At 35.3% G+C, this 20,630-nt stretch overlaps 4 protein-coding genes across 6 annotated transcripts; 2 read left to right on the forward strand and 2 right to left on the reverse strand.

Annotated features, from left to right (window-relative positions):
* Positions 1-555: 555 nt before the first annotated feature.
* On the reverse strand, positions 556-5,706 carry LOC113846902 (arogenate dehydratase/prephenate dehydratase 1, chloroplastic). 2 transcript variants are annotated; one of them, XM_027475635.1, is made up of 11 exons: positions 5,039-5,706; positions 3,893-3,960; positions 3,718-3,810; positions 3,402-3,602; positions 2,944-3,024; positions 2,751-2,846; positions 1,829-1,906; positions 1,671-1,760; positions 1,526-1,593; positions 946-1,027; positions 556-645 (listed from the first exon to the last, which is right to left on the reverse strand). In XM_027475635.1, exons 1-11 carry the CDS (start codon positions 5,334-5,336, stop codon positions 589-591), a joined length of 1,212 nt encoding a protein of 403 aa, XP_027331436.1. In that variant the 5' UTR covers positions 5,337-5,706; the 3' UTR covers positions 556-588. The 2 variants fall into 2 exon arrangements, 1 of the variants encoding a protein (XP_027331436.1); XR_003501733.1 differs by lacking the exon at positions 556-645 and having other exon boundaries at positions 974-1,027; positions 1,671-1,743.
* Positions 5,707-7,655: 1,949 nt separating this feature from the next.
* LOC113846901 (ankyrin repeat domain-containing protein 13C-like) lies at positions 7,656-9,741 on the forward strand. The gene is made up of 2 exons (XM_027475633.1): positions 7,656-9,017; positions 9,370-9,741. Exons 1-2 carry the CDS (start codon positions 7,656-7,658, stop codon positions 9,739-9,741), a joined length of 1,734 nt encoding a protein of 577 aa, XP_027331434.1.
* A 2,449-nt stretch (positions 9,742-12,190) lies between these two features.
* Positions 12,191-12,842, forward strand: LOC113848334. The gene is made up of 2 exons (XM_027477798.1): positions 12,191-12,257; positions 12,624-12,842. Exon 2 carries the CDS (start codon positions 12,636-12,638, stop codon positions 12,840-12,842), a length of 207 nt encoding a protein of 68 aa, XP_027333599.1. The 5' UTR covers positions 12,191-12,257; positions 12,624-12,635.
* A 965-nt stretch (positions 12,843-13,807) lies between these two features.
* LOC113846718 (autophagy-related protein 8C-like) lies at positions 13,808-16,100 on the reverse strand. Of its 2 annotated transcripts, XM_027475287.1 has the most exons (6): positions 15,927-16,100; positions 15,795-15,836; positions 15,137-15,192; positions 15,002-15,054; positions 14,108-14,226; positions 13,808-14,030 (listed from the first exon to the last, which is right to left on the reverse strand). In XM_027475287.1, the coding sequence occupies exons 2-6, from the start codon at positions 15,829-15,831 to the stop codon at positions 13,936-13,938; spliced, it is 360 nt and encodes a 119-aa protein (XP_027331088.1). In that variant the 5' UTR covers positions 15,832-15,836; positions 15,927-16,100; the 3' UTR covers positions 13,808-13,935. The 2 variants fall into 2 exon arrangements, with proteins under 2 accessions (XP_027331088.1, XP_027331087.1); XM_027475286.1 differs by lacking the exon at positions 15,927-16,100 and having other exon boundaries at positions 15,795-15,861.
* Positions 16,101-20,630: the final 4,530 nt, after the last annotated feature.

The following is a 20,630-nucleotide window of genomic DNA, read 5'->3' on the forward strand; positions in this document are numbered from 1 at the left end:
TTTGCTGGGTGAAATGAAAGAAAGGTTCAGAAAGGATAAAACAACATAAAGGGGGAAAAGGCAGAATTTATTGTAAAAAAGTTTACCTCTCTTTTCACCCAAATTAGAGGAATTTAGGAATTTTCATTTTTTTTTCAATTAATACTAACACGTGGTAACTTAAATTCTGACCTGCCCTCCCCCAAACCAAAACACACAGGATTAAGGAAATTTAATTCCCTAAAATCCTAGTTATTTGTGAACCAGTTAATGAAAGAAGAAAATCATGGGCTGGCTTGTTCATTCATTTATTTGCCATAATTCACAGTCATTATTTATATACTCTGGTGACTAGTTCACATTGCAATATGAAAGGAGTGTTATGGAATTAAGTGTCCAGGAATAGGAGTTTGCACTTAAACTGCGCCTGTATACCAGCATACACTCCACTGTTAAAACTATCATGATACTTCAAAGTGCCTCCTTAGGAGATGAAAAGAATTTTGAAAGAGGTGAAAAGGGCAATGCTTTTAAAGGATACTTTCTCCCCATGTCTCTTATTGAAGATGAATAGCACCGACTGTTGCTCCTAGTTAAGGCACAGAAATTCTATAAAACTGTGTCCGTAGGATAACAACCAAGAACTCGAAGAAATCTAGCAAATTCCTGAAATGGAAAAAAAAAAAAAAAAAGATGTTACCAAAAATGAGATAGCATTTTATTTGAAAGATACCTTTGAAGAGTCCTAAACACGGTTAAAGACTTGAAGTTGGAACACAAAATACATCAATATAATACCTTTTGTAAAGACAATTTATTGTTCTCGTTGTATAATTTGACTCGTTAGTCGTCAATAATTGAAAATATATATTATTATATGATTATATCAGTTGCACCCACAATATGAAATATGTGACTCAATAAGAAACAAAATATTAATTCGAGTTGATGAGATAATGGGTGGACCTGCAACTGTCCTAAAGCATATTGTGCACGAGGTTCTGCCATTGAAGCTTCAATGTCAATGTAGAAGAGGTAGTCAAAGTACCTGCCACCAGAAAAATTTTATGCCTAAATAATAGTTTCACAATACATTTCTGTACAAAACACCAGAATCCCTGGATCCATGAAGTAAACTAAACTCCATCTCAGAACTTTTTCCTTTCAGCTTTCAAATCAAAGACGAAGTACACTTTTCAGAACAAAGTTTATATTATATATGGAAGAGTACGAGGAGAAGCTTATTAAAATAAGCTCATTTTAGCTATTTCAGTAAACTTCACTATGAATAAACTCTCGTGTGATAAGCTCTAATAAAAATAAGTGCTTAATTAAGTTTTTTACCCCAACGTGCTCTAAATATAGTTATGTAAATGACTAAAGGGATTTCAACGTATCATGAACTTTATCTCATATACACTCCCATTTTCACTCATATTTTCATAAATGTTAACAGTATAAAGCATGAAGCACTGGTCCGTTTGCAATTTAAACAAAAAATTTACACATTTAATTTTACTATCTTGAACAGGGAAAAATTACTTACTTGGCACTCCCTTCATTTGTATCATCAACAACCCTTAATGGGCGCTGCTTCAGTGGGCGACTCTCTATCTGAATATACTTGAAAGAAATAAGAGCAATGAATGTGCTTTAATTACAAAAGTTCAATTTTGATTAATATAACACACCTTCTTCAAATTAATATTCCTCATAGCAAAAACTGCCAGGGCTTTGAACAGTACACCTGGGCCTTCTTCTAGACTGAAAACAATGCTAGTCTGAGAGAAAAGTCATGAACTCATCAGCCAATTCATAAAAATATAAATGAGAACTAAAATTTATGTACCGTATGGGGCCTGTCCGTTCCTGGAATTATAGGCTCCCTTGCAAGGACCAAGAAACGAGTAATAACCTCATCATCGTCCTGTCAAGATGGGAATGAATCAGCTCAACTTTAATCTTGACTTTACCGACAACAACAAACATGCTGTTTTCTACTTTTTTTGGTGTTACAACAAAACATGTTTTCCCATAAAAGCTAAAGATGGAGAAAGGAATGATTGGTAAGAATTTTTTAGAGGTAAGTATTACTCAATGTCAATGATTATGCAACCATTGATAGTTTTCTGTTCTGTGTGAACAGCCATGCACACATCAGCATCATCAGATAACAAGGCATCTTTCATTTTCTTTGTATGTTAAAAGCACAGACATTTCTCTGCAGCTTTTCAGTCACACTTAGAGCTTATATACTTGATAAGCAAGAACTTTCATTTCATCTGCAACAGAAGTTTTCAAGCAGACGACTGATTGGCACAAACAACGTATTGGCTTCCTTTTCATCAACACCTTATTACAAAATTAGAATAAAGTTCTACAAAACCAAAAGAGAGGTTGGAGGAAAATGACAAATAATTACAGTACAAATGCTCATAAAACAAAATATATCAATTTCTGTTTTAGAAAACTAATAACTAGGGTAAAGAAAAACTAATTATTTTTCACTTCTAGATGGGAAATGATGACCATAGCTCATTTTAAAAGAATGAAACAAGCATTGAGAAAATATCAAATAAGCATTGTCTAATCCTAGCTCAGAAAGGAAACCAATAACTGGAAGAGGCATCAACTCCTAAACCTAAGTGAAAAGGATATCCAATGCACTCATTTTCATGCATTAAAAAACATGTTATGATAAAAGGAAAGCATAAACTAAGGGAATAATCTTTAGCAGCTCAATCTTCCAAAACATGTAAATGAAGTCTTGCCTGAATTCTTTCTGCAAGAATGTCAAGCCCATATATTTTTGCAGCTCGGGAACTTGCAATAGCTCCAGTCTCTCTTACACCATTTGAGGCCACTCTCTATCCTCAAGAACCCAGTTGTTAGGAAATTAGGAAATGCCACTCTACAACCTAATCCATGCTTACTTTGAGACAAAAAAGAAAAGTCATAACATACCTGTGCAGCAGCGGCAGTATCATGTGCACCAATTTTGACGACACCTAAATCACTAAGTATTGTCTCACATTGAGCAAGAGCCTGCATGTAAAATTCTTCTTGTAACAATTTACAATTTTTAAACGTTCGAGGCTAGGTACTTTGTTGTCAACAGTTAAGCTTAGTTTGGTGACACGTTCAGGTGTCTCAAAAGTCTGTGCAATCATAAACCAAGTCAAGACTTGAAAGTTGGCACGTTAAGTAAGGTAAGCCAGTACTATGTCGAAAAATATTCAATTATTACATAGCAGAACTGTAAATATGATTGATGTACTTGAAAAAATTGTACTAAGGTGAAGTTGTGGCAATCTTAAGACACAATCACGCACACCCATTCACTTTGTTCAAATAGGAAAAACAATGCATCGTCTTCATTCACTCCATACCCCAATAGAAAAGACCTATTTGTAATAACCAACCTGAGGATGACTCACTACACCTTTGAGTTCCTCCTTTCTCGCACCAGGTAATCCTAAAAGGCAGTGGTTAGCACGCAACTGTACCTCCCCAACAATGTGGAGCCTATGGCGAAGAAGTAAGTCATAATTACGGTGGATGCTTCCACCAACAGAATTCTCAATGGGTAGAACAGCTTTATCCACTAGCCATAATTCAACTGCCTGCAGAGAAGAACACAAATATATCAAATATATCATTGCAGTAGTTATAACTTACAAGTCAATGCATCAAATAGAGAGGGAGAGAGAGAGGAAATAATAAAACAAGTAATGAAACCTTAAATGCAGCTTCAAAATCGTCACATGGCACAGTCTCACATTTTGGATATGCTTTCAAAGCTGCATCCTCGCTATATGCCCCTGGAAGTCCCTGTATCAGACAATTGACTGGTTAGCGAGGGCAATAATGCAATGGATATTTTATTTAAAAAGGAAACTATCGACCATCGTACCTGATAAGCCACCCGCACCTTTGATCCATCTCTTGGAGCAGAGGAAATATCAATTGCTGTTAATGGCTCTGCAATTAAGGAAGTTATGTAATTGTGATAAAAGGTAGAGTTAAATAGAGAGGGAATTAAATCACTAACTGGCTACTGCTAGCATAAAAAAATAAATTGGATGCATTATATTATGAAATTTTGTTTATCTGCATGAACACAGATCCATATGCTAGCATTGCTTCATGGTTCAAAGTGTGATTTTGACAAGTAGGGTACAATTATATAAATTATTAAAGCATCAATTCAATATACTTTAAGAAGCAATATCAATTTGATGAACATAACACAGTATAATAAAAATACAGTTGTAGTTAGCTGAGTAACCTAGAATTTATTGGTTAGGCAGCCACAAGGATTTTTCAATGTCATAAATGTTGCTTCGATAGAATTCATAATATCTGAAGTCAGAACTATATGGTGCATGCCTGCACTCAAAAAGTGAAACCCAATCTCCATCGATGCCATCATACTGAGCCAAGATTTTAGGCAGTGTCACATGCAATGGACATGGTCAATCATTTAGATATTTTAGTGTTCTATGGCATATTTAGTCTGTTGCATTTAGAAAAAAAACATATCTTACGAGAACAAATGAAAGTAATCACATCACAAATATTCTCTCTCTTCACGTAGTTTTCACTTCCAACTATTTGATTTAAGGGAGTAGGCAAAAACAAATAAAAGAGCAGGCAAATGAGGAAAAGAGACAGGTCGGGAGGGGTGATGGTCAAATTGTCTTAAGTTCAGAATATGGCGTGTCTTCTCCCTCTTTTCTCAACCTGTATACCCTTTCCTCTCAAAATTCTATTTGCAACTAATTTCAAATTTTGTGTTTTAGTTAATATAAAAGGCCTTTCCTTCAGTGTTGAACATCGTTACTGTCTGCAAAAAATAATCTAAGAATACATCTAATAGCAGAAGAAAATCATTCAGCTGCAGGATGGAATTGTAGGAAATTACAATAACATCTTTAAGAAACATAATATAATATATATGACTTGAAGGACCATCTCAGCACAATATTTCTCTGAATGGCAGTTGAACATAAAGATTAAAAATTGACGGTGAGGGAGGGAGATATGTGATATAACTCACTAGGAAGCAGGTTTATATCCTTGTGAAAGCCCTTAGAGTGATTTGGGTGAAGATCAATATCAGCCCCAGAAGAGTGAACCAAAGGGACACTTGGCTTCTCATCTTCAACAGCGGTGGTAGCTCTCTGAGCCTCAGCAAAAACACCCAAACAGCAACATTCCCATTTGCGGCATTTGTCAAGATCATATCTTAAATTCCCAATCTGAGCAGAATGAGAATTGGCAGCACCAACACCCAATTGAGGAGGGGCTTTGGAACAACCCCAGAAGGAAGAGGACACAGCCTTAAGAGCTGCCATTAAAATCTATTCTACAGTGTCAGAGAAGAGAGAGAGAAAGAGGTTCAGAGTTCATGAGAGTGGTCGTGGTTGGTGAATTTGGGTAATTCACAGCATGACATTGTCTAAAAAGAGTGAATGAGATGCTGTTGGCGCTTGGAATTGGGTGACCCCACAGAGAACAGTGCCTTGAGTTGAATGGATTCAACCATGAGAATTGAGAAAACACCAACAAATCAAAACAGTTTGCAAAGGGGTGAAGAAGAAACGGGTAGGTGAGCTGAAATGTAGATAGTTAGCCAGCTACACGTTTTCTTAGATTGTAATAATACACACTCTGCAGCCGACCAAGTTTATATATTGTATGTAACGTGAGAGAGAGAGAGAGAGAGAGAGAGAGAGAATGGACTCGTCTGATTTGAAAACTGCTTCCCCAAAAATTTATAAATTAATTCAAGCCCAACCATTGCTGGCGGTGTGTTCGTGTACAGGGACGAGGGGGAATTTTAACTATACATCTGTTATCATATTTTTTGTGAACTTTTTTATTATTATGTTAAATTATTAATTTATATAATTTTCACTAGATTTTGAGATACCAAAATATTTAACCTCACTCGATTCACATGAAAAATAATAATTAAGTTATTTATGATATTATTTAAAACAAAAAATGGTCTAGGAGCTCAAATTCTAAAATTTTTCTTAAAAAATAAATTATTGTATTACATGTAATACTTTATAAACATAATTTATGCAATAAAAACTATTAATTCAATGAAAAATTTTAAAATAAAACTGTTAATGAATAAATAATTATTGAATAATGTAGTAGGGAGCATAATTTATATTGATATAAATCTGATTAAGCCTCATATGTCCTTATACGCAAAAATTAAGATAATTAATTCTTAATTACTTAAAAATTAATGTATTTATAACAAAATTAACATTATATGTTTCTTTAGAATTTATGTAAAAAACAATATTTGATTATGTTATCATTTTTTATTCAATTTTTATAACATTTAATGCAGATAGTTATGATTAGTATGAGAAAATAAATCAATAAATAACGAGGGTAAAATTAAAGCAATGAGAATTAGGTGACTACTTAATGTTATAATAGGATTAAAAATGTATAAATTATATAGATGTGGGTTTGTTCCCAAATTTGCATGTGCGTGCGTGTGTCATGTACATAAGTAGTACTTACTAATAACAACCACATATGGTAAGATTTGAGTACCTTGTTAGAAATTGAGAGATATTAGATTTCTCCATTCCTTAATTAGATGCATGCATTTAGTGGGGATGTTGACAAAAACATATTTTTTCACTCTCAGGTCAGTTGTCAAAACAATGATAAAAAAAAATTTGAATATATTTGAGGCTTTAGAAGAAGTCTTAACTACACAGCTCTTGTGATTGTCGTTAATGAGGAACTTTCACTATAATTGTTGTGCATTTATAATTTTCATTAATTGGTTTCTCACCGTTAAGGGAGAGGATGCTTGATAGCAGCTTGTCTTACTAATAAAATCCAACACCACTGTATATGATTGTTTGACAATATTTTAATGGGTTTTGTTAAGGATATTGATTAAGATTTTTAAAAATGATTTTTTTTTTGCTAAAAAATATGTTAGATTATATTACAAATTATTTAGAGATACAGTTGTGTTAATTAATATTTTTTATGGATTAATATTGAAAGGAAGCTGGGTAGGGGGGATGCAAAAATCACCTACCAAGGGATCCCAACTACACACACTCTGGTCTTCCAAGTGTTACCAGCAGATAGCCAGGTCAATGATAAAAACGGTGACTATGTTTATATATATTTTGATGGAATAACGTTTCCACGATGAAGGAAATAAAGAAAAAAGTAAGAGGATAAAAAACAAAATAAAATATGTAACTTACATGGATGAAAAAAAGGAATTTTATTTATATATAAAAAAGAAGAAAAAGATTAAAAAATATTGACAAGGTTGGGGTGTGATGAAGGGGTGGTCGGTGGTAGAGATAGATTAGCTTGTATAGCGCGTGATGTGATTCCATCTTATTTCTTAAAGTATTGCAAATATGAATAAAAAAGCACGATGAAAACATGAAAGCCGAGCGAGGACACAGGCAAAAAGCGAAGGGGACAGAGTGACACAGTGCTGCTGGCTCATCGCACGTCCACTGCGCTTGCCCCTTTGAACAGTGACAGTAGTACCCTCACCGTCTTTCTCAATCATTCAGACCAGAATAACCTTCTTCTTCTTCTTCTTCTTCTTCTTCGTAACTCAAAGTGTCCAAAGCTGAACTCATACATTGCTAGTGTGGTGGGAGATGGCCAAGTCTAATGCTCCTCCCATTATTAAACCGGAAAATTACGCGCACAGTCCGGTTCATTACGCCGTCGTTTTGGGAGACCACACCACCCTCTCCAGAATCATCTCTTCCCTCCCACGTCTCCCCGACCCTTCTCTCATCCAAACCGAGTCCGATTCACTCGCACAAGAGAGAATTGCTGACCAGATCTCCGCCGCTCTCGACCGCCGTGACGTCCCTTACAGAGAAACCCCTCTCCACCTCGCCGTCCGACTTAACGACCTCTTCGCCGCCCGCGCCCTCGCCACTGCCGGCGCCGATGTCTCCCTCCAGAATTCCGCCGGCTGGAACGGGCTGCAGGAGGCTCTCTGCCGCCGCGCCTCCGACATTGCGCTCGTCCTCCTCCGCCTCCATCACCGCAATGCCTGGTCTAAGTGGCGCCGCCGCCTCCCCCGCGTCATTGCTGTCCTCCGTCGCATGCGAGACTTCTACATGGAGATCTCCTTCCACTTCGAGAGCTCCGTCATTCCCTTCGTCGGCAAGATCGCTCCCTCAGACACCTACAAAATCTGGAAGCGCGACGGCAACCTCCGCGCCGACACGTCGCTCGCCGGATTCGACGGCCTCAAGATCCAGCGCGCCGATCAGAGCTTCCTCTTCCTAGGCGACGGCGATCAGGTGCACGATGTCCCCTCCGGTTCGCTGCTCGTTCTTAACCGCGACGACCGCAAAATCTTCGACGCATTCGAGAACGCCGGAGGACCGATGAACGAGTCGGACGTGGCCGGATTCTGCTCTCAGACGAGCGTGTACCGTCCTGGAATGGACGTGACTAGAGCAGAGCTGGTGGGCAGAACGAATTGGAGAAGACAGGAGAAGACGGAGAGCGTAGGGGAGTGGAAGGCGAAGGTGTACGAAATGCACAACGTGGTTTTCAGTTTCCGGTCCAGGAAGGTTGCCGGCGGTGAGTCTGACGTGGCAGGGAGTGAGCAGGTCTTGCCTCTGGAACTAGACGAAGACGAGGACGGTTTTCTTGTGGCGGAGAATCCGAATTTCGGGGTTCCAATGCTCGACAAGAGAAGACACAGTAGCTTCGTTCGAGAAGAGAGGGAGTGGGTCCCACTTGGAAGGAAAAGCGTCGACCTAACGTCCATGGCGGCCCCACCTCCTCGAAGGCCGTCCACTTTGCCGCAGGCGCAGACCAAGGAGAAGGAATACATTAGAAGTTTACGGCCGTCAGTGTGGCTGACGGAGCAGTTTCCGTTAAAGACGGAGGAGCTTCTGCCGTTACTCGACATACTTGCTAACAAGGTGAAAGCAGTTCGGAGGCTCCGAGAGTTGCTAACCACTAAGTTCCCCCCGGGAACTTTCCCGGTAAAGGTGAGGGCATTCTGGGAATAATAATAATAATAAAATTAATTTAAAATTAAAATCAGATTTTGTTTTTTTGGCTTTATTATTGTTATTTGTGGGTTGAGACTTGACTGGAGCAAAGAGAAGGTCTGGTCACTGGTGGGACCCATGGGTCGGTGACTCCTCACTCTTGATTTGAACAAAAGCGAGGAGAATGGCAGGGGTCCCACACAAGATGACGTGGCATTCATGGAATGAGATCTGCCTGGCATGTCAATTTTGGGGGGGGTTGACCATGATTAATATACTCTCACATGCAATCGAATGGTAATTTGATTTTGATATGTTCTAAATAATTGTGTTTTGGTGGTGGGGTCAGGTGGCGATACCGGTGGTCCCTACGGTGAGGGTGGTGATTACGTTCACAAAGTTCGTGGAGCTGCAGCCTCTGGAGCAATTCTACACTCCCTTCTCCAGTCCAAGGCATTTGCTTAGTGGCAGAGGAGATGAACAACACAAAGCAGAAACCCGCTGTTCCTCCTCCTCCTCCTCATCCTCATCGTCGGTAGCATCCACGTGGCTCAGAAGAAATAACAGCGTGTCGAATGGGGGGAATAAGCAGCAGCAACGATGTTCTTCCATGCCATTGGATTCGGAGCCTTTCGCTATTCCTGCTGGATATGCGTGGGCCAGTGTGGATGATAAATCGCGCAAAATGAAGAAATCTAAGTCCGTCAGAAAGTCCAAGTAAAAGAATGAATAGGAATTGTGTCTTCATTTCTTAATTAGGTGTTTCTTTAACTCCATAGTAACGTCCAAAATGTAGATATCCCGTCTAATTTTTTTTATCAACTGGGGCATATGATGGGGGAAATGCTGTTGGAATCGCCCAAAAAGGTACTCAGAACCAGACCTACATTTCTTTTCTTACACTTCTGTTTTATCTGTTTTCATCAAATAGATTCTTTTCTTTCAATTTCTTATTTCTTTTCTCTCAACTTGAGCATCCAAGTGTATGTATCTAATGTATGTCAATGGTATCTTCAATCAATAGTTAGAGAATATTTTAAAAGATAAAAATAATCAAATTAAGTTTTGTTTCTTTTAATAAAAAAACCATACACAAAATATATGCATCTATTTCTATGTGAAAGAATTAGCATAAATTTAGTTATTGAAAAATTAACATCAATCTGTTAATTATGAAATTAACATGAATTGATGCAACCCGGTTTGATGTCTTCTCAACAGCACCATTTTCATGATAATGGGGAAGTCCTAGCTGATACTACTCCTGTGAGTCGGGCAATGGAACGTCCACTTTCAAACATAGCAATTGCATTGTTATATATTCTCTCTTTTTTAAATATGTTAAGGTTATTTTTTAAAAATTCTTGTTATATTATTTTATTAACATGATATGAAACAATGTAAATTCTAAACTTAATAATATACATTACGGGTGCTAATTGCAGTAAAATGTAAAAGGGGCGAAAAGGGTGTAAAAAAGAAGAGAGAAACCATTGATTTCCTACCCCTCGGTTGTCTCGATTTACAATTATAGTCATTCTCAAAGAAATTATATATTTTACACATTAGTCCAAATGAAATACATATTTGAAAGGTATACTCACAGAAAGTTTCTTCCACAACCGTGTCCAAACATGAAGACTCTACTCAATCATCCTCTTCTTCGACATCACTTACTCCAACCTCTTCTCTTACCACATCGTATTCAAGGAACTCCAATTCAACTTCTCCCGATTTGACTACTTCAAAGCCCTAGGGTTGGAGAAATCTGCACAGAATTTGCTCTGTCTTTTTTTAAACTCAATTTACTTGTATATGTATGTATTCCCTATCAAATGCATTTTAATTTAAATAGTATACAAAAAATAATATGCAACAATAATTTTTAACTGAAATGTATACTTATTTAAAAAGAAATTCGGGAAATAACTGGAAAAAATAAATAACCAGTCATCTAATCTTACACGTAATTTATTGTAGTTGAATAGATTTGAATATGAGTTAGTTTTGAAGGCTTCACTTTATTGTTGGATAATCACAGCCTACTTCGTACAAAAGACGTTTCCCTGCAATCTTTATTCCTTTTACCCTCTGAACTTCTCTTTGGGCAGACCCTCCTTTTTCTTTTTAAAGTTTTTTGATTGTAGCATTGAACCGCACCATTGCATCCAATCCAATTAATTAAAGGCTTGGTCCCCCCATGAATCCCGGATCGTCAATATTTTAAGAGGCACATAATTTTACGAAATATCAGTTTTTTAACTGCTTTCTCATTTTTGCAAGTTTCAATCAATCTAGTGCTTTAAGAATATTAATTAATTAAAGAATTGATATATAAAAGTTCTTTTAATTAAAAATTACAATGAAATGTGTTGATAATATCAAATATTGTATTAAAAAATATATTTTAAGTACCCACAACACAGTGAAAGCCCATTAGAAACAATTAACAGTTGTCTAACGATAACACTAGGTACTAGTACTCAATTTGCTTCCTAATTTCCTACCCACAATTTCCCTTTGGGCTACGCAAAAAAGTTTTCCAGGAAATGTTGGATTCAAAACTTAATAGCAAAGAGAATCAATAAAGGAGGTTGATACTGGTAGTCTAAAGATAGATAACAGGATTGTAGTGTTTGTTTATTGTATCTTCAAATCATAAAAGGAAACCCTCCAATCCGAGTTTGATGAATATATAAGTTGTTTTTCTTTTTGCCCACAAAACAGTAATTGAGTGGTCGATAAAAAAGCACCAAGGAGGGTCGCAAGGGCAAATCCATGCATTGATAAAAGCGGCTAAGCTGATGCAACAACAACATTGGATGATAAATACCTTTGGCCTTCTATGACAGTGCCTCACAACCATACCAAACCTGAGTAATAGGCCTTAGTGGGACAGCTAACTCACATTGGTAACCAAAGTATCCATCCACTGTTATGTGATAAAGTTTAGTATTTAAAATTAAATAACCATGAAAGATGCCGCACATAGTTTGCTTAACCAGATGGAAATACTCAAATAGGTGAGTTGTCAAGTCCTATTATGAAAAAGATAAAGATAATTTAGAAAAAGAAAAAGCAATGTAACAGGAGGGTGATAGACATGCCTGGCCATCTATCATAGTTAGTTACTCCTCTATATAGCTATAATTTGGTTCAGTGTTCGTTCTGTCCCTTTTAACTCCTCCATCAAGCTTCTCATATCTTCTGCATCCATCCCAAGTTGAGTCATTGAAGGTACCGCTCATGTCTTTAAGCCTTTATGTTTCTAGTTTTCAACGCATACACTTGGCAAATATTTGTATATTTGAAAACTATGGTAGTTTTATGAGACGGGTGTTGCAATTTTTATGTGATGATCACATGCCCAATTGATATTGTTATAATGTATTTTTAAGAAAAGACTTCGTCTCTGTGTGCCTAAGATCAAATTAATTACAAATTCATCAATAAAAACGTTCACTATTAGAGTATTAGGCTTCACCTCACCAGATTTGTTCTGCAGCGATGATTTATTGAGCCCTTGTGTCCTCATATCATAAAAGGTTTGAGATTGTATGTTATCTAACAATGTTTGATGAATAATATTATTTTATTCCCAAGGCACCAGGAAACATGGCAAGCGAAGCACCAAGTTGGGCTGATCAATGGGGTGCTGGTGGTATTGGTGCCATGGAAGATGATGACACTAGATCCCAAAAAGACACCGGCAAGAACAAGAATTCAGGTGCTAAGGGTGGTTTCAGCAAAGTCAAAGCAACTGCCTCTAATTGTGTCAAATGGATAAAAAGCCTGTGCAAGAGAAAGAGTACATCCAAGTGAATGAGAAAATGTAGTGTGTGCACTGGTGATTCTGCACTGTGGCAGATCAGTTTGGTAACTTTCATCCATTTTAATGAATTGAAGGTATTTCAGTCAGTTAGTACATCCAAGTGAATGAGAAAATGTAGTGTGTGCACTGGTGATTCTGCACTGTGGCAGATCAGTTTTGTAACTTTCATCCATTTTAATGAATTGAAGGTATTTCAGTCAGTTTAGCTCGATTGAATGGCATTAGTGTTGGTTCTGGATGAAAAACCTGTTTAATATTTAGTATTAGTGGGGCACTATTTTGCCTAACATTGCATGATTGATTGCAGAAGACGTTCTTTACGATATGGGTCATTGTTTCGCATGAGAAAGCATGATGGATAATAGCTTTAAAATAATTCTTAAGGTGGTATAGGTAAAAAGGTTAGAGAATATTTTTTAATATTACTATTTTTTTTTCTTGGAACAAATTGCTTCAAAGTGGTTGTCTCTATTGTTAAGTCCAACCATCACTTGAAGACTATTCTATGTCATTTTCAAAATTTCCCAGTGTCTAAATTATAAATAGCATTAGCGTCATAATAACAAATGTTAAACCCTGATAGAATCAAATCATTTGGTAAGGACATGAATTGAACAGTAGGTTTATGTCAAAACATTACTTATAGTTTAAGCACTAAGGCTATAGTTCAGGCAGCGGAAATCAAAACATTACGTGTTCAATTGAGCAATGGCATGGATACCGTGTCGTGAAACATTACTCCAAGTTTTTGTATCAGTAGCATTACTCTCTTATTCACCAAATAATAAGCGTCATAAAATAGTTGTTACCGAAAACAAACGAAAGTTAAGCGTCATAAAAAAAATCACAAATTTCATTTCGCCGCTAAAAAGAAAATAATTCAACCGGGATCATAAAATCCAGATTCATGTAATGAAATCCATAATTTAAAGATAATGTACATAATCAATGTGCAAGATAATATTGCTCAATTGATACGAAACCTCATGCAATAAACAGGACAGGCATTGACTAATGACGGCAGAAAAGTTAAATCTTGTAGCATATATTTACAGAAGAGAAGAGAAATTATTAAATTCAATCCTAGTGGGATCCGAAAGTGTTCTCTCCACTATAAGTCATGTAAAGAAATCCATCATCATCCTTGTTTTCCTCATAAATAGCAGACATCAAGGCAGCTGCAAAAAGAGTTTTAATTCATAAGTACGGCCAGAACTATGAACATAATAATTCAGCTTGAGCAGTGGCTACTTACCAGTTGGAGGTAGAGTGTTATTGATAAAAATAAAAATAGCCTTCTCTGCACTGACCTTGATCCTTTTACGGACAACATAAACAAACTGACCAACAGTCAAATCTGCTGGGACAAGGTATCTACAGCATCACAAGAAGAGAGACATAACCAAGTGAGGATCCACTAATGTACATAACCGTAACATTGATGCATTTTGGCCTAAGTTTCCCAATTTAGATCAACTTTTGGCAAATATCTAATCAAAATGAAGTTACAAAGTCGATGCAGTGTAGTTTATTAACAATCTTCTACATACAAGTGATTAGCATTCCACTATTTAAGTTTAAAAGTTATATTTTTTGAAATAGAAACAAAAGGAAAGGAAAATATTTCAGACATGCATTGGGGGCACATACAGAAGCTGGTGACAAGGCTAGAAAGAACAAGCTGGACACCAATAGAAAGAACACAATACAGAAGCGTAATCTGACACAAACTGCAATTATGATACTATCAAGGTGCAGTTCTGACTCGACAACTAAACTACTTAACTCTTATCACAACCATAGAACATGCCACTAACAAAGATGATTTGATCTTACAAATCTATACTTCTATACAATGCCAGTATGCCTCAACCAGGCTTTGGTGGTTGGGAGTCTCCTACCTCACAAATTTTATCCTTAAAGTTACGAATTATACTTGGTGACATAGATGTTTGCTGCCACAAGAAGATTGATCAATATCAGCACACTTTATGTATTTTGGTATCAACTATCAACCCTACAAGTTTTCTCTGCTTCCTATTCACCCACCACTATCAACCTACAGAATGTCCCCCAGAAACTTCACAGAAAGCATCAAGCAGTTTCATTCCAAAGAATAGTGCAAATGGCATATGATAAATTCACTCACTTCTTCTTATCGATGTCTGGAATGTCACTTCTTTCAGCCTTCTCAACAATCACCTGCGCACAACAGCAGCATTTCAATAAGAGTACCTAAGGAAAATGAAAACAAACAAACAAGCTATGCATGATAGAATCTTACAGGTATTCTATCAGGATACTTGTCTCTAATGCGAGCAGCCTCAGCCTGCCTTCTTTCTGACATGTGGAAAAACAAAAAGTTTAATCCAGAGGTTTATACATGTTTGATTCAACCTAATTTAATCACTTTTTTTTTACCAGTTTCTTGAAAGAGTTTATGAAAAATGAGCGAATATTTCTCTGAACTTAATCTCTTTACCAAATATGCTATAAAAGGGAAAACATTGCAACAAAATGTACCTTAGATATCAAGAGAAAACAAGCACCCATGAAAAGGTGAAAATAATTGTCCTAGAGGACGAGATAAGGCGTATAGAGACAGAAATAAAGAAAGAAAGAACCAAATTCAGTACTCTATTCGTACAGAGAAAAAGCTAAAGATCCTTCTCAATGGTCATAGTACAAAAAACTCCAATCATGTCGATTTTCATACAGAATAATTATCCTTCCCCTAATTTTTATTTTCTACAAACTCCAAAAGCCATCGATTTGAAATCAACGAATCAAAAGGTTTGCAATAAAAGTTAGAAAGGTTTTAATGGTACTGATTAATTAAAAGCAACTCCACTAAACCTAGGGCTTCAAAAACAAAACATGCCCAGAAATATAAATAGTATAAGAAAAAATGGGAAATTATTATTATCGAAGAAGAAGAGTACCTAACGGATGTTCAAGCTTGAAGGAGCTTTTGGCCATGGTCTCTGAAAATTTGAAACATGGAAACATTAGAAATCTGAGTAAACATAGCGAAAGGGAAGAGTGGTAAGCTTCAAAAAAGGGGATTGACATACCCAACACGTAAAGATGGTTGGGGGAAGTGAGAAGAGATGAATCCAATCCAATTGAGAAGGGGGAAGAAACGTATAATCAATGTTGTTCTGTTTTTTAATTTATATTTATATTCATATTCGGATTTGGACGGAACGTCTTCTTTACTCATTCCTTCTCTCCCTACATAATTAACAGATTTTAAACCTTCCCAGTTTCTAATCTTTATTTTATCTTCCAAAGTAACAGCTCATTTTAAAATTATTTAAATTTCTAGTTCGTTATGGACTTCATGTTATGTGGTCAAAAATAATAAACAGATCTGTATCATCACAGCTATCATAACCATGCCTACCATTCTTTTCGCATGTGCGGGTAGTTTTTTGTTGGAATAAATATTTTTAAAATTTTTTTAATCTATTTTAATGAGTATGTCTGGTATTTTTTTAACTAGTTAAAATTTATTTACTAATTAAAAACTATATATATATATATATATTTTTTTTTTTTTTATTTTTTTTTTTTTTCAAACTTTGGTTTAATAAGTGTTTTAGATTTTAGCTACTACTTGAAATCCAATATTTATCTTATTTCTTCTTTGCAATATCTATTTTACTCATTTAATTTTAAAAATATGTTCAATGCCTATGTCTATTTTAAAAATCATTAAATATAATTTCATTATAATAAAAAAATTGAATATAAACGATAATTTGTTAGTTTTAAAAACCCATCATATAGGCTTCAAAATACATGTTTATAAATTTTTTTAAAAATAATTTTAAAATTAAATTATTTTTAAATACATATTTCAAACATATTGTCCGGCTGACTACTTTTAAATTTGATAAGTTTGAGTAAATATCATACTGTTAATATATATATATATATATATATATATATATTCTATTATATTAAATAATTTTTTTAAAAAATTAAATAGAAAATCAATATATAACATAGAAATTTCATTTGGCACGATAAAAAAAATTAATATATTATACGGCTTTTTGTAGTAAGAATATCATTATTTTAATAGTTAGACAACAGTTTATAAAATTTATAAACTGTAAACCTCCATACTTGGCAGTAAAGGTTGACACATTCATATATTATACGGCTTTTTGTTGCTACCTGTGTGGCTCATGAATTCTAGCAAGAGCTGATGAGTAATGGCGGTTGACCCATTTGCTTATTGGATCATTTTATGTAGCCATGGTGTAGTATAAAGAAATAAAAAAGCTTATTTTAATGAAATAATGAAGAAAGTGTGATTATAGATGGAGGGCAAGTTGTGATAAGGCATTAGATCCTTGGTTTCTCACGGGCCAATCCATTGAATCCAGAACCCAGAACGCAGTTGGAGGGCCATAGTGTGAGTCAGATCGTACCAGGACCACATTGTCATTAATTGGAAGCCAATTACTACTCCATACAACTCATTTTTCTTCACACACTTATTCTCCCTCTCTTTTTCCACTCACATGTCTCTGCTGCATCTTCCTAGTTAGTCTTCAAAAGAATATAACACATGGATAAGTGTTACTCTACTCCTTCAAATTCCACACAAACACTTCGTTGTGAAGAGTCTTCAAGCTTGAAGAAAGATTCCTGAAGAGGGCTAAGGAGCAAAGGTCCAGGCTCTATATACTAAAGAGGTGCATTATTATGTTACTGTTCTGGCAGAAGTACGAGCAGTATTGACATTGAAAGGCTCTGTGCTTGCCCAGTCTCTCTTTAGCAGTTGCATGCCATTAACTACACCAACCCCACTATTTTTTTTTAAGGTAACATTCAAGTTTTGTAAATCACTGTTATGGTTTTACTCAGAAGGAGCTATTGGTGTTGTAGAATCAATGACCATGTTGAGCACTTTATTGCACCTGTGTACATTGTCTGAAGATTCCTTGAATTGAAAGGGTTTGAACATTTAAGAAGATACTAGTTCAACTTAATACTCTGATTTTATTAGCCAGAGCCAAATGAATATAGTGACAAAAGGAGGTGGGATATCAGTTGCAGGATTTACACGATTTTGTGTAAACAGACATTACTCAACTCGGCTTGTTTTCTAGTGTAAAAGAAGGTGAAAGAAAAGACATTATTTCACATGAGGATAGGGACATATCGTGGCTACTAAGTACAGGTGTGGTTTTGGTAGGACTTTGGTCAAGAATAAGGTTCCCTACTTTTCTGCTTTCTTTGCCAATTATATTACATAAAGCTATAATAAATTCATACAAGAGGCTCCAACTTTTCGCTTTCATTTTTTCCATTACGGTTAAGCAATGACATCAATCATGATTTGGATTTTTAATATTCAATCTCTTTGTTGCTAGCAATTAACTACTACCTTCATTTTTTTTAATGTGGGATGAGAGATAGAAACAAAGTACAAAACTTGTGTATATGTTTTTAGATATATCACAATTCATGAGTTTTTACCTAAGGAGCTTTTGGAATATTTTCTGATACATTTATGTGCTTCTGGTTGTTCACCTAATATTAGCCGTCTCATTATGCTCACATAACATAAATTAACTGTTATTATATACTAAAAAAAGTAGTTGAAGTAATTTGATTGGTTGTCACGAAAGTGAGCTGTGACGTCAAATAAACTTTACCTCTCCAATGACAAGTTGAGGGAGGGCAATGATGGGCCCAGTTCCTACCTCTTTAATTACTTTTTCAAAATGTTTTAAATTTTTATAAAAAAAATATAATTTATATTTTGTTAATGTAATTATAAATCAAGATTAATTTATAGATTTTTTAAATTTATGCAACATTATTAAAGATAAAAATTATATATTACCTTTTATCAAATTATTATTTAATATGTTAACAGTATTAAATGTTACAAATTTTTTTAATAAAAACTTATTTTATATAATTTATTATCTTGTGATAGAAAAAATCATTTATTTATTTACCTTTAACTTTTTATATATTTTAGATTCAACTCTTTTCTCAAAAATAGTCTTACAATATGTTATGTTTGTGAGAGTACCGATCCAAAGAAAAAAAATGTTCAAACAGCAAAATCTGAGTCTGAACAACAAATATGGTTACTCCAAATTTCTAAGCTTAAATGTTTTGTGGACCAATATTAATTTCTGTTTACTGAAACACATGACATACTCGAAGATAGCGCTTAAAATAAAAACATAGGTCATAGATAAAAACGCCAACGCCCTTATCTGGGTATTTATTTGAAATTGGCATTTGGGCAACGCTTTTGTCTAATTTGGTATTCCAAGCTTCTTGCTAGAGTTGGTGATTTGGAGTGTTCATTTGCTGACATCAATGCCGATCATTTTGGGGTGTGTCCCCAAAATAGTGATCAGAATCAGATGGCTGTATAAGGAGACTTGCATGCCTAGAACATAGTATTACTATATTAGAGACGCAGGGTTAATAGTACTAGATGATTCTGTTCATGTACAATGCAAATAGGACAGTGACTTCAATGCTTAATGGCATGCAATTTCAGACACCACGATCACAGTGACCTCCCTAAGGTTAATATGTAATCAAAGGAAAATTAAAGAGCTTTGAGTGAGGCCAATAATAACGAAAAGAAAATAATAAATGGTAGGAGTGAGTTTTCACTTAATTTATAAAAATAAAAATAAAAATGTTGCGTTTTTCAAGTTATTCATTTAATTTGTTTTTTTGGTATTCTTTTTCTTCTTGCCATCATAATTGGTCATGAGACAATTATATCAATATTTGGACATCAACTTTCCTATTAACAAGACTAAGATTGGTGGTGCCAACATGTTAATAAAGTAGAACCTTTGGTTCAATAACGTCTGCTAACAAATCTCCCCCTTATTTATGGGCATTGCTCGCGGAAATACTACAAGCAACTAATCACAGGGTCCCTCCCAGGCATGCATGGGAACTAATTAACACTGTTTATGCTAGCCTATTATTCTCCTCCTGTCAAGAAAAGGGCAATTTATATAGAACCAGCTGGCAACACAACTATATCAAAATCAGTGATATTGCACTAACAATTATTTAATATTAATTTATGAAAATTCATATATCTATATGTGTCATTAACTTTATCTTTAAATTTGTATATATATATACCTCCATATACGTATACTTCCAACTTTGAATACACATTATTTGTTCCCTTTTTTTTTTCTGATGAAGGGAAGCATATAAATTATTCACGAATTGATTGAAAAAAGGAAAGAAAAAACTTCCCTGTAGATGATGAATCATGAATATACTTTCCTAGTTTCTTGTGAGCTTCTTTTTATGGATTTATACCGAAAGACTATTTCTTTTTTAACTAACTCCACTCACAGGTATCTCTGCCTTTGAATGTGGAAGAAAGTGAAGATCCGTTTGATATTGATGAAACCAAACTTTTGCACATGTAGATGTTGAGAAACCGAAACAATTTTGGTTGAATAGAGAATCCATGACATGAGCTAGCCAGATTCAATCAAATCACTATGTTCACAATTTCACACCAACCACTCACTAACTTTCCAAAAGTTATTTCCTATTTGAATTTCAAAAATGTGGTTGGCAGCAAACCAACTTACCCTCTGTGCTCATAAATATAAAAACCAGGAAGCTAGACTCAATTTCTTGTCTCACTGAACTCTGCATGTCACAATTCAAAACATGCCTTTCTCCAATTGTTTCCAATCCCAAAATTTAATGTGCCAACCTCCTATTCTTTTCCAGGTCGTTGGCAAATT

The sequence above is a fragment of the Abrus precatorius genome, unplaced genomic scaffold (assembly GCF_003935025.1).
Source record: "Abrus precatorius isolate BTA unplaced genomic scaffold, Abrus_2018 Scaffold8, whole genome shotgun sequence".
NCBI classification, from domain to species: domain Eukaryota; kingdom Viridiplantae; phylum Streptophyta; class Magnoliopsida; order Fabales; family Fabaceae; genus Abrus; species Abrus precatorius.

Excerpts from the sequence above, each read along its gene's own strand:
- LOC113846902 (XM_027475635.1), bottom strand. The coding sequence starts at position 5,336 with ATGGCAGCTCTTAAGGCTGTGTCCTCTTCCTTCTGGGGTTGTTCCAAA. Across the intron at positions 3,603-3,717 it reads ATTTTGAAGCTGCATTTAAG|GCAGTTGAATTATGGCTAGT; the intron begins GTTTCATTACTT and ends TCTTCTCTGCAG. Across the intron at positions 1,761-1,828 it reads GAACGGACAGGCCCCATACG|ACTAGCATTGTTTTCAGTCT; the intron begins GTACATAAATTT and ends CTTTTCTCTCAG.
- LOC113846901 (XM_027475633.1), top strand. The coding sequence starts at position 7,656 with ATGGCCAAGTCTAATGCTCCTCCCATTATTAAACCGGAAAATTACGCG. Across the intron at positions 9,018-9,369 it reads CGGGAACTTTCCCGGTAAAG|GTGGCGATACCGGTGGTCCC; the intron begins GTGAGGGCATTC and ends TGGTGGGGTCAG.
- LOC113848334 (XM_027477798.1), top strand. The coding sequence starts at position 12,636 with ATGGCAAGCGAAGCACCAAGTTGGGCTGATCAATGGGGTGCTGGTGGT.
- LOC113846718 (XM_027475286.1), bottom strand. The coding sequence starts at position 15,861 with ATGTTTCCATGTTTCAAATTTTCAGAGACCATGGCCAAAAGCTCCTTC. Across the intron at positions 15,055-15,136 it reads AGTATCCTGATAGAATACCT|GTGATTGTTGAGAAGGCTGA; the intron begins GTAAGATTCTAT and ends TGTTGTGCGCAG. Across the intron at positions 14,031-14,107 it reads TAACACTCTACCTCCAACTG|CTGCCTTGATGTCTGCTATT; the intron begins GTAAGTAGCCAC and ends CTCTTTTTGCAG.